Source organism: Phyllostomus hastatus, unplaced genomic scaffold, assembly GCF_019186645.2.
Source record: "Phyllostomus hastatus isolate PE091 unplaced genomic scaffold, TTU_PhHast_1.1 phas_contig_86, whole genome shotgun sequence".
Classification (NCBI taxonomy): domain Eukaryota; kingdom Metazoa; phylum Chordata; class Mammalia; order Chiroptera; family Phyllostomidae; genus Phyllostomus; species Phyllostomus hastatus.
Genome location: NW_025333977.1, coordinates 90,986,713 through 91,000,266, shown reverse-complemented (window position 1 = coordinate 91,000,266; position 13,554 = coordinate 90,986,713). Strand labels below are relative to the sequence as shown.

At 47.0% G+C, this 13,554-nt stretch overlaps 1 protein-coding gene across 2 annotated transcripts in view; it reads left to right on the top strand.

Moving 5' to 3' along the window:
- The window catches only part of MYLK (myosin light chain kinase), a 285,784-nt gene that overhangs the window by 157,363 nt on the left and 114,867 nt on the right, over positions 1-13,554 (top strand). For both annotated transcript variants that reach the window (XM_045850924.1, XM_045850925.1), the window contains 6 exons: positions 6,589-6,634; positions 7,606-7,771; positions 8,954-9,119; positions 10,830-10,848; positions 12,055-12,590; positions 13,163-13,369. In XM_045850924.1, coding sequence (XP_045706880.1) covers positions 6,589-6,634; positions 7,606-7,771; positions 8,954-9,119; positions 10,830-10,848; positions 12,055-12,590; positions 13,163-13,369 — 1,140 coding nt within the window. The remainder of the gene's footprint in view (positions 1-6,588; positions 6,635-7,605; positions 7,772-8,953; positions 9,120-10,829; positions 10,849-12,054; positions 12,591-13,162; positions 13,370-13,554) is intronic.

Here is a 13,554-nt window from a genome sequence, read left to right as displayed (position 1 = left end):
AGGAAATGCTCCTGTGCCATCTGTGTTGCCACTGCCCTTTTTTCAGGGACAGATTTCTCGGATCCCTTTTATTTTCACACTGGATTGGACTGATGACTATGTATTTTGAGCCCATGTCTATTTATATTGGCTGAGCTTTAAATTATTTTATTCCTCAGGAATGTCTGTTGTGATTCTCCTTTTTGTTCTTATATTTCTTTCATGCTATCTTCTTCTATGCAAACTTCCTGTCTTCTTAAAGACCTTTAACTGTTTCCCTTTATATTATTATAAACTCCTTTTAATCTATTACATTCTTTCATGACCCTTCTTTTTTTTAAGGGCATATGCCTTATTTTTTTTTAACTCAGTCAGAATCTTGAAAATGTTCTGAGAGTTTTTTCCTTTTCTGTCTCATCAAAGTTAACAATGTAAATGCAGTAGAGATGACTATTATTCTTTTTGCCCCACTAGTGTCTTTGCTGTGACATAGTTGTGTGTCGAGACTGCCCTGGTGGAAGCCTCACTTATTTGCTGCACCAAAGAGTTAGATGACAAGTTATTGTACTTGATCTCATTCTGTTCTTGAAGGATGACTTCCAGTTTCCTTCACCTGACTCCCTTTTCTCCTTTATTTCCACCTTCAGCTTTGCCTTTGTCTCTTTTTCCATCCGTAAGGGCCACCAGTGCCCCTTGCTGGCCCTGCTTTGGTTTCTGTCACTGAGGCTGCCATCATTTTTTCCCATCTCACTCCTTCATCCCCTTCTCCCATCTTCACCCTGGCCCTTTCTAAGTTGCTCAGAGTTCTAGCCTCTTCCTCACTCATCAGATTTTATTGAAAGTGTTAACTTTGTTCTGGGACCGAAGAACAAGGCTTGATGATTGCCCTCAGGAGATGGGCTTCCTTGACCTCATATTTTGTTAGTATATTGCAATGAAGATTCAACATCAGGATGTACCTACAGGGCACTGCTTTGGGTGGTGCTGTGCAGGAGGCACAGTACTCTGTCAGGTGCGTTCTGCAAGAACGTAGTTGGTCAGATAAGACTGCGACACAAAAGCTAACTAAAAGCATAACTCCAGTCATGATGCAGCCTGGGTTTATTTGCCAAACGATTGACACATTGGCTCTGTATACTCAGGGGAGGATGAGACCTCTGGAGCCTGAAGTGGTCTGTCAGGTCTTCGTGGAGGAGAAGGGACCTGGGCTAGTCCTGGAAGAATGAGTCCGATTTGGATGGCAGGTTGTGGTTCAGATGATGTGGTTGGGAGGAACGTGTAGAGAATTAGGGCCTGGGGTGGAGGGTGGTTGAGTCGACAGGGAGAAGCAGAGAGGAGTGGGAAATGAAGCTGAGGGGCAGAGCGGCAGGCTGGAGAAGGGCTGGAGCACGAGGCGGGGCAGGTTTTGGAGTCATGTCCACTTCAGAGTATGAACAGGCTGGATTCTGCCCATGAGCAGTTGTTTCTCCATTTTCATCCTGCTTGCAGCTCTCTGGATGAGCTGCTCCTCTTAGCCACAGCCACAGGGACATGCTGTGTAGTTCCTTTTGCCCCATGAATCTTTTTTAACATTGCCTTTGTTTTTCTAAATGCCTGGGAGTTATTACAGGTATTCTGTGTGTGTGTATTTGATACATCATCATTTTGTATGGTCCCCAACAAAAATGGGCTTCTTTTTAATGTGATGGATTTCCCCAGAACCATGCTTAAAATGCCGCCCCCCCCCACCCTGTGTGCTGCACTTGCCCATCACCCGGCTCTGGTCAGACGCCCACGCAGCAGACAGCAGCCAGATGACTCTGCCACGTCAGGCCTGCAGGCGGAGGGGTGCTCAAAGTGGAAGTAGATTTTTCTTTTTTCCTTTCTAATAGTATGATGCAAAGTCACCTTTATAACATGCGTACAAAAGGAAATACCTGCCACTTGGCTCCGCGTGTTTGGGAATCACAATGGAAAGTGGCCCCAGGGACGTGAGCTGGGGGGACATACGGAGTCTTGGCTGCTGAAAGAAATTATTTTCTCTGCAGAGCACCTCAGTTTCTCCTTAGAGTAATTATGTAAGACGATGGAGAGGTTATTGGCCATCATTTATTGAACTGTCCCCCAACACGACACTTGGCATCACTATTTCTTTGGTCTCATTGGAGAGTATACGTGATTGACTGCTGTATCCAGGAATGACCATGAAATAGTCTGTTTTCTGAGTGGCGGATATTTTATTACAATCCCCCTGAGGAAGAATTGATTCTTTTTTTAATTTTCTTTTTTTTTAAGATTTTATTTATTTATTTTTAGAGAGGGAAGGGAGGGAGAAAGAGAGAGAGAGAAATATCAATGTGTGGTTGCTGGGGGTCATGGTCTGCAACCCAGGCACGTGCCCTGATTGGGAATCGAACCTGCGACAGTGGTTTGCAGCCCGCGCTCAATCCACTGAGCTACGCCAGCCAGGGCTTAATTTTATTTTTCAATTACAGTTTACACTCAATAGTATTTTGCATTAGTTTCAAGCATACAGCATAGTGGTTAGACAATCTTACACTTTACAAAGCGTTCTCCCAAATACTTCCAGTACCCGCCCGGCATCATGCACAGTAATATTACAGTATTATTGACTAATGCCCTATACTTTATATCTCTATGACTATTTCATAAGTACCAATTTATACTTCTTGATTCCTTCACCTTTTTCACCCAGTTGCCCAGCTCCTCTCCCCTAAGAATTGGTTCTTTGGTGCATCGTTTCCTGGAACCGAAAACAGAATTCCTGAAATGTCTGCTTGGTGCCTTGGAATGACCCCCGTGGTCCGTATGAATGGGTGTACTGGTTACTGAGCATTACAGCATGAGACTGGTGGGCATGTGCCACTCCAGCAAGAGCAGACTGCAACAGCGAGCTCCAACGCTCCCTGACTGAGTAGAGACTGTAGGACAAATAGTTTGAATAGGATGAGGCCCCATTTACACAGAGACAGTTCCTGTTAGGGGCCCATTAACAGATATGGCTGGGACTGGTGGCCCCAGGGAGACACAGCTGAAACCTTGACAGGGGACAACCCATGTCTCCTTGGGAAGGAGAACAGCCAGGACACCCCCGTCATCCTCAAGTACTCTCTGCCCTTCCCCAGCCACACGCCGGTGCCACCATGTAGTTCTCGGTGGTCCCCACTGCCACCACCCTGGTTCTGGCTGCCGTGATCCCCGACCAGCTGAGCAAATTCCCAGCTGGTCTCCTTGGTTCTCCTCACACCCCACTCTAATCTCCACATTGCTGTTTAAAATACCTTTTCAAAATCAGATAGGAGTTTATTACTCCCTCCCTTCATATCCTGCAGTGATCTGCCTTTGAAAACTCACAATCTTCAACACCAAAATGTCCCCTCTCTCAGCTTTGAAGCACTTGGCCTCTCCCTCCATGGTCAGATTTTATTCTAGCGTTTACTGGGCACATCAGTGTGCCTGCTGAAGCTCTGGCCGGCGCCTCATTCATGGTCAGGGCTGAACCAGTGTTTTAGTACAGGTGAGGTCTCGAAGGTCCCGTGTCATGAAATAGAATACTCTTTTTGATGCCACACTTAGTCTTTGTTTTATTTCTTCTACTTCAGTGGTCTGTAACTTGTCTTGCTATCTTCTTTTAACATTATTTTAGTCTTTCTTTTTTATATAATATGTCTGCTCTGTTATTTATTCTAACAGTCCTTTCCTTTTTATTATGTATTTTTTCTTCTTTTCATTTTTCTCTCTGTACTGAGATATAATTGACAGATAACATTGCTAACACTACTTTTTATTCTTTTTATTTTTTAGGTGTCTCTACGCCTGTGCTCTCTCATTTTCCTGTACTATTTCTACAGTATGTTTTTTGACCATTCACTTTGAAATCCAAAAATGCATATCAGTCAGTACAAATACCTGGACCATTTCCTTATGTCTTCTAATGTACATGAGCATCTACATATTGGAATAGTCATGCTTAAACATTTGTATATTAAAATAAATATTATTGTAATTTGCTTTCCTTTTATTTCTCCTTAATATTTTAAGTAGGCCTTTACATATATGTTCTTTCTGAAGTTCTATATGTGGGTGGTTAATGGCGAACTTCAATTCAGGATGGCCCAGGGGGAACTGCTAAACACCTGTTACAAAAAGTGGCCATTCATTCTAATTAAGTGGAAAACCACTATTTTAAGTAGTCCTTAAAATCCACTTTGAATTTGCCTACTAGTAGGGTGACTGCTCCCTGGTTTGCCTGGAATGGTCTTGGTTCAATCCCACTGTCCTGGCTGAATTACTAATTATGTTTCTTCTGGTGTCACGAGCCCCCTTTGGCAGCATTCGCTGTCTCAGTTCAGTCTGCCTGTATCTCCTGACAAAAAGTGCCGGGCCCTCCACTGTTGAATTTGCATGGCCGAAAGTCGCCAGCATTCTGTTTTATTTGTCCTTGAAAAAAATTAAAGGCAACTGTGTAAATACCGTTAGTGCCTTGGCCCTTTTTTCCCTCATTAACTCGATCCCGTCTTCCCCAATTCTCTGAACTTACTCTTCTATTTTTGGCATCTCTACCTTAATTCCCTTTCCACTTATTTTTCTACATAAACTTACTGTTCTGCCAGATTTTCATGCTTTCACAAAATTAATGTTGCCTTATCTGACAATTTGAAACTTCAAATTTTTGCCTATAAATAGACTGTTAGTTATTTTCACCCTGAGTCTCTTTTTGTTTAGATGTAAACTCTCTGGTGTTAACGCATTAAAATAAGCATTCCTCAATTCCACTTTTAGCTGAATGTGTTACCTTTGGATTGTACCATAAACTGCTCCTATTTTGATGTGGAAGTACCTCCAAATGGCATTCTTTTTGCTATTTTTTAAGGAACTGCCATATTTTCACTTTATTTTATTTTTTTAAGGAATGCATGAATTTTAGCCTTTGGATTAAGATGTTTAGTGCCCTGGCCAGTGTGGCTCAGTTGGTTGGAGCGTTGCCCCATAAACTGAAGGGTCATGGGTTCAATTCTGGGTCAGGACACATGCCTGAGTTTCAGGTATGTGTTTGGTTCAGGTTTGGTCTCCAGTCCAGGCACATGTGGGAGCCGACTGATCAATCTCTCTCTCTCACTCTCGCTCTTTCTCTCCCTCTCCCTTTCCCTCCAGAATAAAAATAAAATGTTTAACCACTAAGAGTTTTAAAGACACTTGGCCTAATATTTTTTATTTTGGCAAAATACATATAACTTAAAATTTACCATTTTAGTCATTTTAAAGTGTACAGTTTAGTGGCATTAAGTACATTCACAAGGCTGTGCAGCCATCTCTACTGTCCAGTTTCAGAACTTTTTATCCCCAGACAGAAACCCCATCACCCCCGGCAGTCACGCCTCACCCCCACCTCCCCGCTTCTGACAGCCACTGACCTGCTTGCTGTCTCTAGGGATCTGCCTCTTCTGAACATTTCATACAAATGGAATTATACAAAAACCCACATTATGGAATGGAAACTATACATAGCTCACTAAATAGTTATGTTAAACAGAATGCATGTATAGTACTTGCCAGTCCATATGGAATCACGCTCAAATGCAATGCTAGTGTTTATTATTAACCCTCTTTCACTAAGGTTCTGGTGGAACCTAAGACCATATATGGCCGAGGGAAATACTCAGCCATGACCTTCATCTTCCATTCCTATGCATTCTTATAGACGGAATCAGGTAGAATTTACTCTTTTCCACTAAACTCCCTGCAATCTTGCATTGAGGCTGCCCGCTGCTATCAGGAATGACTTCTGCCCTTACCATGTGTGCCTCAGGTGGGGCTTCATAAACATTTTCAGCTTGTGGCAAAGAAAGCAACTTCCAGGCTGACTGCCATCTCAAAAATGCCTCTCCCTCCCCATCCCTATTCCTCAAAAACACCCCACCACATTATAGTCACTTCGTGGTGACAGTGTGAATTGTCCCTCTGTGCAGTAGCAGCTGGATAAAAGGAGCTGACCCCAGCTGCCTTGCTGGGTTTGCTGTTTGACTGCAGACTCCACAGTAGCTCATCCCCAGTCATCTGCTTCATTCCAGCAGGATGGGTACTGCTGTATTTGCTGCATCTGACGTGGAAAGGTGGAGTATTTATTGTGTTCAACATGAATAGATGTGGTGAGAGAGGTGCAAGTGCCTCTCCCTCCCCCACGCCCTACCTGCAACTGAGTCATTTTCTGGAGGGGTCCAGGGTCACTATGGGCAATCCCCAGAGTAGAAGCTACAGTGGCAGATCACAGCTCAGCAGAGTGGGTCAGTGTTCTAGAACAGGCAGACCTGGAGGCATTCCTGCACTGTTCCTGGCTCTGCGGCTTCAGTGGGCGACTTCTTTGAATCTCATTTTTCTTATCTATTTAGAAAACAGAAGGATGATGTGTACCAGCCACCTTAAATTATTACAGGAAACCATGTGATGATATATGTCAAGTGCACACCACAGTGCCTCTCCCACAGGGCTCACTGCTTCTGTTATTATCCCATTATTATTCCACCCACCCTTGTTGACTCTCAGACTCATTGCCCCAAGTGGGTGGTCAGACCCAGCTCTCCAAGCCTCTTTCTTGTTTCCTACTTGCAGGGGGCTTTGTGAAGAAGTATGGTCAGCTTGCCTCCAAAACTATGGGGTAAGTTCTGGGATGCTCAAGCCAGGATAAGGGCTGGATTGGCTTTTCCTGCAGACGTGATAGAACATGTATAGGAAACAAATCATCTTGAGTGTCCTGGGCTATGATAACTAAAGCAGGAACCTATTGGGATGTGATGAGTCATTCACAAAGTGCCTCCTGACCTGGCCTCCCCTGTGGCTAGCACCTTGACTGGCCCAGATTCTAAATGCTAAGGAAGGAGGCTATGTGGCCATATGGTCTGCAGGAATGTCTAACAATCAAGGCAATAGTTGAAAGACTTAAGTAAGTAGACATAGGAGAGGCCATCAATATGTGACACTCCTTATGGAAAGTGAACCTATATTGGTAAAGATAAGTAACAATCACTGCTATAACAAACAACCCCCCTTATCATAATGGCTTAACACAGGGAAAGTTTATTTCTTACTCAAGCAAAGTCAATTCAGATATTCTTGAAAATGTGGAGAACCTTCCTATTATTTTTCAGGGATCCAGGTTCTTGACATTTTGTGGCTCCATCATCTCCTAGTCCTTGGAGCTTCGGCTCCAGGAGATGCATAGATGCTGGGCCCTATGCATCTAGCCAGAACAGTGGGCAAGAGAGGGTATGGAAAAGCTCACAGGAGGTTTTGTGGGTCTAGTGTAGAAGTGGCATACAGCTCTTCTGCTCATAGTCTGTTGACCAAAACCCAGGGTTTTGTCCAGAACTCAGTAGAAGTCAGGTTACCCTTCTTCAAGGGAGTCTAGTAAGTGGAGTCTAGCTGCATGCCCAAGAGGTAGAGGAAACAGGTTTTGGTGCCACAGATTTTTCAGGAGGGTGTGTCAGAACTATGTTTGAGGCATAGAGTCAGGAAGGCTGCCCTTTACTTGTTCCCGGCCTCAACCTAAGTGATTGGATGGGGTCTGAGAGAGGAAGATCTGAATGGCTGCAGTGTCTGGGTCTGGATTCTCTCCTGATTTCTTTCCAGGGACAGATTCATATCCCCCACAGTGGAGACCCGTCCTAGCATCTGGGGAGAGTGCCCACCAAAGTTTGCTACCAAACTGGGCCGTGCAGTGGTCAGAGAAGGACAGATGGGACGATTCTCCTGCAAGATCACTGGCAGACCCCAACCACAGGTCACCTGGCTCAAGGTGAGGTTTTGTGTTTTGTCTGCTTCAACTCTGGCAGGTCCTGGGGATCCTGAAAGTTTAGGGTTAGATAGACCCTTGGACTAGTGGGAGTGTCCTTTTAATTTGTCCCTTCGGTTTAATCCATAAGTGGCTCTCTGTATGTTTCATGGCCACGCTTGTTCTTGCTCCTGTTTGCGTGCTTCCCCTCGGTTACTCAGTCCACAATGTCCTGTAATCCACACTCTCACAAAACAGCATCAGACTTCTGAGGCAACACAGGCCTGACCATCACCAGAGAGTAGAACTTGAAGTCACGGGACAAGGTTTTAAGCCACAGCTCCTTGGTTCACAAAGCATGTGATACTGTGCAAGTCATTTGATCTCTTACAACCCTAGTTTCCTTATCTGTGAGGTGGAGCTATCCCACCGCCCTCAAAATACTCCATGTGGAAGTGCTTTATAAACCTCTCAGGCCTGGGCAGCATGAAGGCAGAGGTGGAGGAGGAGGTATTGGAAGGGGAAGTGAAGGCAGCAGGGAGGAAGGAGGAGGGTTGGATGTTAAACAGGGCACTGAGGACCTCAGGGAAAGCTTGGGGTCAAGGCCAGGGAGAGCAAGTTTTCCACAGATGGAACTCCTGGATTAAAATGAGTGACGGGACATGTATTACTATTTCTTAATTCTCCTGAACTGACCCTGGGGAAAGAATAAAAGGAACAAGAAGGCAAAGGAGAACTGAAGTGAAGAATATAGGATTTCCCACCTCGAAGTAGAGCCCCTTTGAAACAGGTCACATACATCTGCTCTAAGCTCGACCAAACACCATACTGCATGCACAGACCTCGGGTCAGGGAGAGGGGCTGTCCAGAGACTGCTCTTGTGCAGCGTAGAGAATACAGTCAATGATATTGTAGTAACTACATATGGTGTTCGGTGGATACTAGGCTTAACAGGCAATCACTTCATAAGGCATATAAATATCTAATCACTATGTTGTATACCTGAAACTAATATAATAGTGTAATAATATATATAATATATATAATATATATATAATATAATTTAATAGCCTGTTTTCTAAGCATGTTGACAGAGCCCAAAGCAGAGGTGCCTGGTGTCTGTCCCACGAAGACTGGCTGGAGGAAGGAGGACAGGGCCAACAGGTGAGCGTTTCTCTGACCAAGCCACCCTATTGCCATCCATAGGGAGATGTTCCCCTGCAGCCCAGTGCCCGTGTGTCTATGTGTGAGAAGAATGGGATGCAAGTTCTGGAAATCCACAAGGTCAGCCAAGATGACGTGGGAGTGTACACGTGCCTGGTGGTGAACGGGTCAGGGAAGGCCTCTATGTCAGCTGAGCTTTCCATCCAAGGTAGGAACCAGCAGAGGGGCTAGTGCATGCAGTCCATCCCTGGTGCCCTCCTAGCTTTGCATTATGCATCTGTGTGTTACACGTGTCATATCACACGCCCGTGTGTTCCCCAGAGGCAGGGTCTTGAACCAGCAGGAAGGAAGTGGGAGAGCGGCACAGACATGGCCACGGAGGAAGAGGCTTCCCTTGTGCACACAACTTCCACCCCACACCTGTCTCTTTAGTTTTTCTTGCCCAGAATCCTTTTTTATGACTCTAAATGCCAGTTGGAAGAGTGGACATTGCTGATGTCTTGCCTGCCTAAAGTTTAACTCACCACCCACTCTTCACTCTGTTCTTCAAATCAGGTGTTCCCTCAACCTAACTCTTTCTGCCCCAGGCTCCTCTTTTTCCTTCCCCCCCGGACTGGACATTCCAGCCTCACCTTTCACCCCTGCCTCTTCCTTGCTGTAGTGGTCGGTCCCTGTCAGTCCTTCCTGTGAAGTACCTTTGTGTACGTCTCCTTCTATATTCTGCTTGGTTCCATCAAGTCCAGCCTGGGAAAGTCAGAGTGTGTGGAGCAGGAACCTGAGCAAGGGATTTGCTGGGTCAAGGAGGGAAATGAGCTTCACCTCTCCTCCTCCTTTCTTACCCCCTTTCTTCTGTGATTTCTTATTTCCACGTTTTCTTCCTTTCTCAGACATGACTCCTCCTTACTCTCTTTACTACTTTTGGCCCAAGCATTTTTCACACGCCACAGAAAATGTATTATACATTGCAACCCAGGGCATGCACCTGTATATAAACATACTTCACTGAAACAAGTTTCGTGAAACAATCCCGAGTTGTACTATGTGTAGTACCTGCTGGTATTTTTTGTTCCATTCTCCATCATCTGGTCTTGACCAAAGAATTTGACTTCACAGCTCACTACAGGCTCAGGACCTGCTGCTGGGCAGGGAGAGCAGGGTTTTGGTTGCTCCTCCCTTTCCTATGGTAGCATTGAATTAAAGACCTGTTCCCCCCAGAAGTACTCAGTGGCAAAATGCTATGTTATCTGGGATTTGTTTTAGAACACTCCCAGAAAAAGTTCCACAAAACAAAACAAGTGGGTAGATAAGAGTGGCAAAATATTGATATTTTCCTCATCTGAGTGCTGGCTTTCAGGGTGTGTTACATCCTTCTGTCTACTATTGGACACCTTGACAATTTCCATAATAAAATTTTAAAAATTAATGTAGCTGGGAAAAAATATTGTTTTCTTTGAGAAGCTGAATAAAAATACACTTTCCCTTAACATTTTATAGCAGGCATTTGTCAAAAATGATCATTTGGGGGTTTTGTTTTTGAGGGCCAGGCATAAGTTCAACCGTTTAGGTTTGAAATTTTCCATGTGTGTTTGTTTTTGTTTGTCCCCCTGTTGGTCCTGGCTCTCTCTCATGTCCTGGAGGCCAGGACGGGGCCTGCTGCAGGTACGGCAGCTGGGCGGCAGTGAAAGCCCTGAGGGTGTCTCCAGAGCTCAGAGACACTGAGCACCTCTGACATGAACCCAAGGAGTTCAGGGCCAGAGAGGCTGGAATGAGTGAGGGAGGTGGGACCATGGGGAGGGGGAAGTGAGAGCTTAGGAAGTGAAAACTCTCAAATAAATGGAAGAGACTGTTGTCTTATTACTCTCCTCTTGGTATATAAAATACCCCACTAACAGTGTCTCTCCCCTCTCCCTTTTTGCAGGTTTGGACAACGCCAATAGGTATGTCTAGGTGTTATGGTCATTGTTTCCATTTGAAAAGCCCTGAATTTCTGAGTCATAGGGGGAAGGAGAACTGTTTGCAGGTGCTGTTGCCCTCGGGTGTTTTGTGTTGTTCTTCTGTTGTAATATGCTATCCGGGCTCTATATCAGACTTGCCACAAGTGTGGAGACTCTCAGAGACACAGTGCCATTGTCTTTCTCCGTGTCTGCTCAGGTCAGCGTCACTAGGAGGGGCACTCTGCTGTGAAAGGGTGCCGTCCACGTGGCAGGCCGGAGCCCACGGCTCCTCCAGCTCCTCTTCCTGGGGAGCGGCCTTTCCCGTGAGCGAGGCTCAGTTCCAGGCTCTGGGGTGCGGGCTGAGCAGGCATCTAGTGTTGCGAAGGGCTTTAAGCAGAGCCTCACAAATGCATAACTACAACTTGTGGTGAGTCTGAGGAGGAATAACAGAGAAGCGCTCACTTAGGGTAGAGAGTGAGAGAAACCCTTCCTGCAAGTGTGATGTTCGAGCTCAAGCCTGTGAAGAGTACTATTAGCCAGGGGAAGAGGAGCTCAGGAGGAAGTGTTCCAAACAGAGGGGCAGTGTATGTGAGAGTGGTGAGATGAGAAGAGGGCCCCAGGGAGGAGGCCATGTGGCTGCAGCGCGGGAGGTAGGGAGCTGGTGTCTTCCGAGGCTGAAGAGGCAGCCGGAGCTCACGCACACAGGGGCAGACTGGCAGGCTGTCTCAGGAAGCTCAGTTTTGCTCTTCATATGATGGAAAAGCTGTTGGAAAATCTTAAAGCTTGAACCAATATGATGTGGTTTCTGTTTTTCAAAGACTGACTATGCCTGCTGTGTGGAACATGGGTTAGAGAGGGCCAGGGTGGACAAGGGAAGCTGGTCATGTGGTGTGAACAGGGTAGCTCTTGGGAAGAAGAGAAAAAAGGCAGATTTAGTGAGTGCAGAAAGAACAGGCTCTGGACCGGAGACGAAGGGCAGGGAGACATGGAGAAGGGCTGCTTGTTCTCTGCCTCGGGACATGGAGAAAACGGCAGAGAAAGACTTTTGCTCTCACTTTCTCTTAACTTGTGGGCTTCTGTGATCCCTGGAATCTGTGCTTGTGGTGAGTAGTGCTTGTGAGTAAGCAGATGAGCATTCTATTCCTCCTTCTCCTTCCCCACTGTCCTTCTCCCCACCCCCCAACCCCCGCCCTAACCACCACCAAACAGGCCATTTTTGAGGGGAGCGAAGGCAGCCAGTTCGGATATCAGGAAGGAAGTGACCAATGGAATCACCCAGGGGCCGAAACTGGACAGCGTAGAAACTACAGCTGAACACAGAAACTGTTCCAGCACCCAGAGAGGTAGCTCCCCGACCTGGGCCACAGGTAGCCAGCCTCAGCCCCCGAGGGAATCCAAGCTGGAGCCGTCTGGGGACTCACCCCGAAAGACCCTGAGGACCCCCGTCCTGCAGAAGACTTCCAGCACCATCACCCTGCAGGCCACAAAAGTCCAGCTGGAACCTAGAGCCCCGGTCTCAGGCCCCCTGCTGCCTTCCAGAGAAGAGAGGGAGAGGCCAGCTGCTCCCCCTCCAGCCACCCTTCCCACCAGACCGTCTGGCCTGGGAACCCAGGAAGTTGTGAACAAAGTTGCTACTAGGAAAATCCCCATGGAGAGCCGGAGGGACTCAACGTTCCCCAAATTCGAGAGCAAACCCCAAAGTCAGGAAGTCCATGAAGATCAAACAGTCCAGTTCAGGTGTGAGGGTAAGTAGAGCTAACTAAGGTCACTGGCCCCCACAGTGTAGCCCTGTGTGGCCACTCCCTCCCTTCAGCACAGTGGTCTGAGCCTCCTGTCCCCACCTACCCCTTGGACACTGCCCACCCCAGGAGCCACTTTACAGGGGTCTTCTCTCAGGAAGGACTCAGTCTACTAATGCCCCTTGTTGTGGAGAAATACCCAGCAGTGCCCCGCTGCTCACTGTTGGATAGAGCTTCAGCCTCCTGTCCTAATTCTTACCGCCCTGGAGGGGAAGACTGGTCATCACCACCACCATCCCTGCCAAAAACCCAGCCACAGGGTCCCTTCTCTTTCCTCCCTTCTGCTGGCACCGGCTTACCTGGATTCCTAGCTGTCACCCTGCATCCCTGCCCCCCAAGGACCCTGCCTCTGTCTTAGGTGGTTTGCTTTTGGGACGTAGAGGCTTGAGGGGTAAGAAAGAGGACTCCAGCAGGAGGCAGCCGCACAGCAGGCTGAGCTCCTCCCTTGGGTTCAGTCTTCTGCCTCCCAAGCACGGTGTGCTCTCTGGGGGCCTCACGGCCTTCACCTGGTCCTATAGTTTCAGGGATTCCGAAGCCCCAAGTGACCTGGTTCCTGGAGGGTGCTCCTGTGAGGAGACGAGAAGGCACCGTGGAGATTTATGAAGATGGTGGGTCACATTACCTCTGCTTGCTGAGAGCCCGGGCAAGGGACAGCGGGAACTACAGCTGCACAGCCTCCAATGTCCGAGGCCAGGTGTCCTGTGACTGGACGCTCCTTGTGAAAAGTGAGTATATCCCTCCAGGCCACCCTGGGTTGTTGGTGAGGAGGCTTCATATGCTGCATAAGGTCATCTCCCACAGCCCCCCGCCCAGGGTATGCAACTCCACAGAAACATTGTCCCCACACACATGCCAAGGCCAAAGTCATTGCTTCAAGACAGTGATTCCTGATCAGGAGTTCATTAAAATC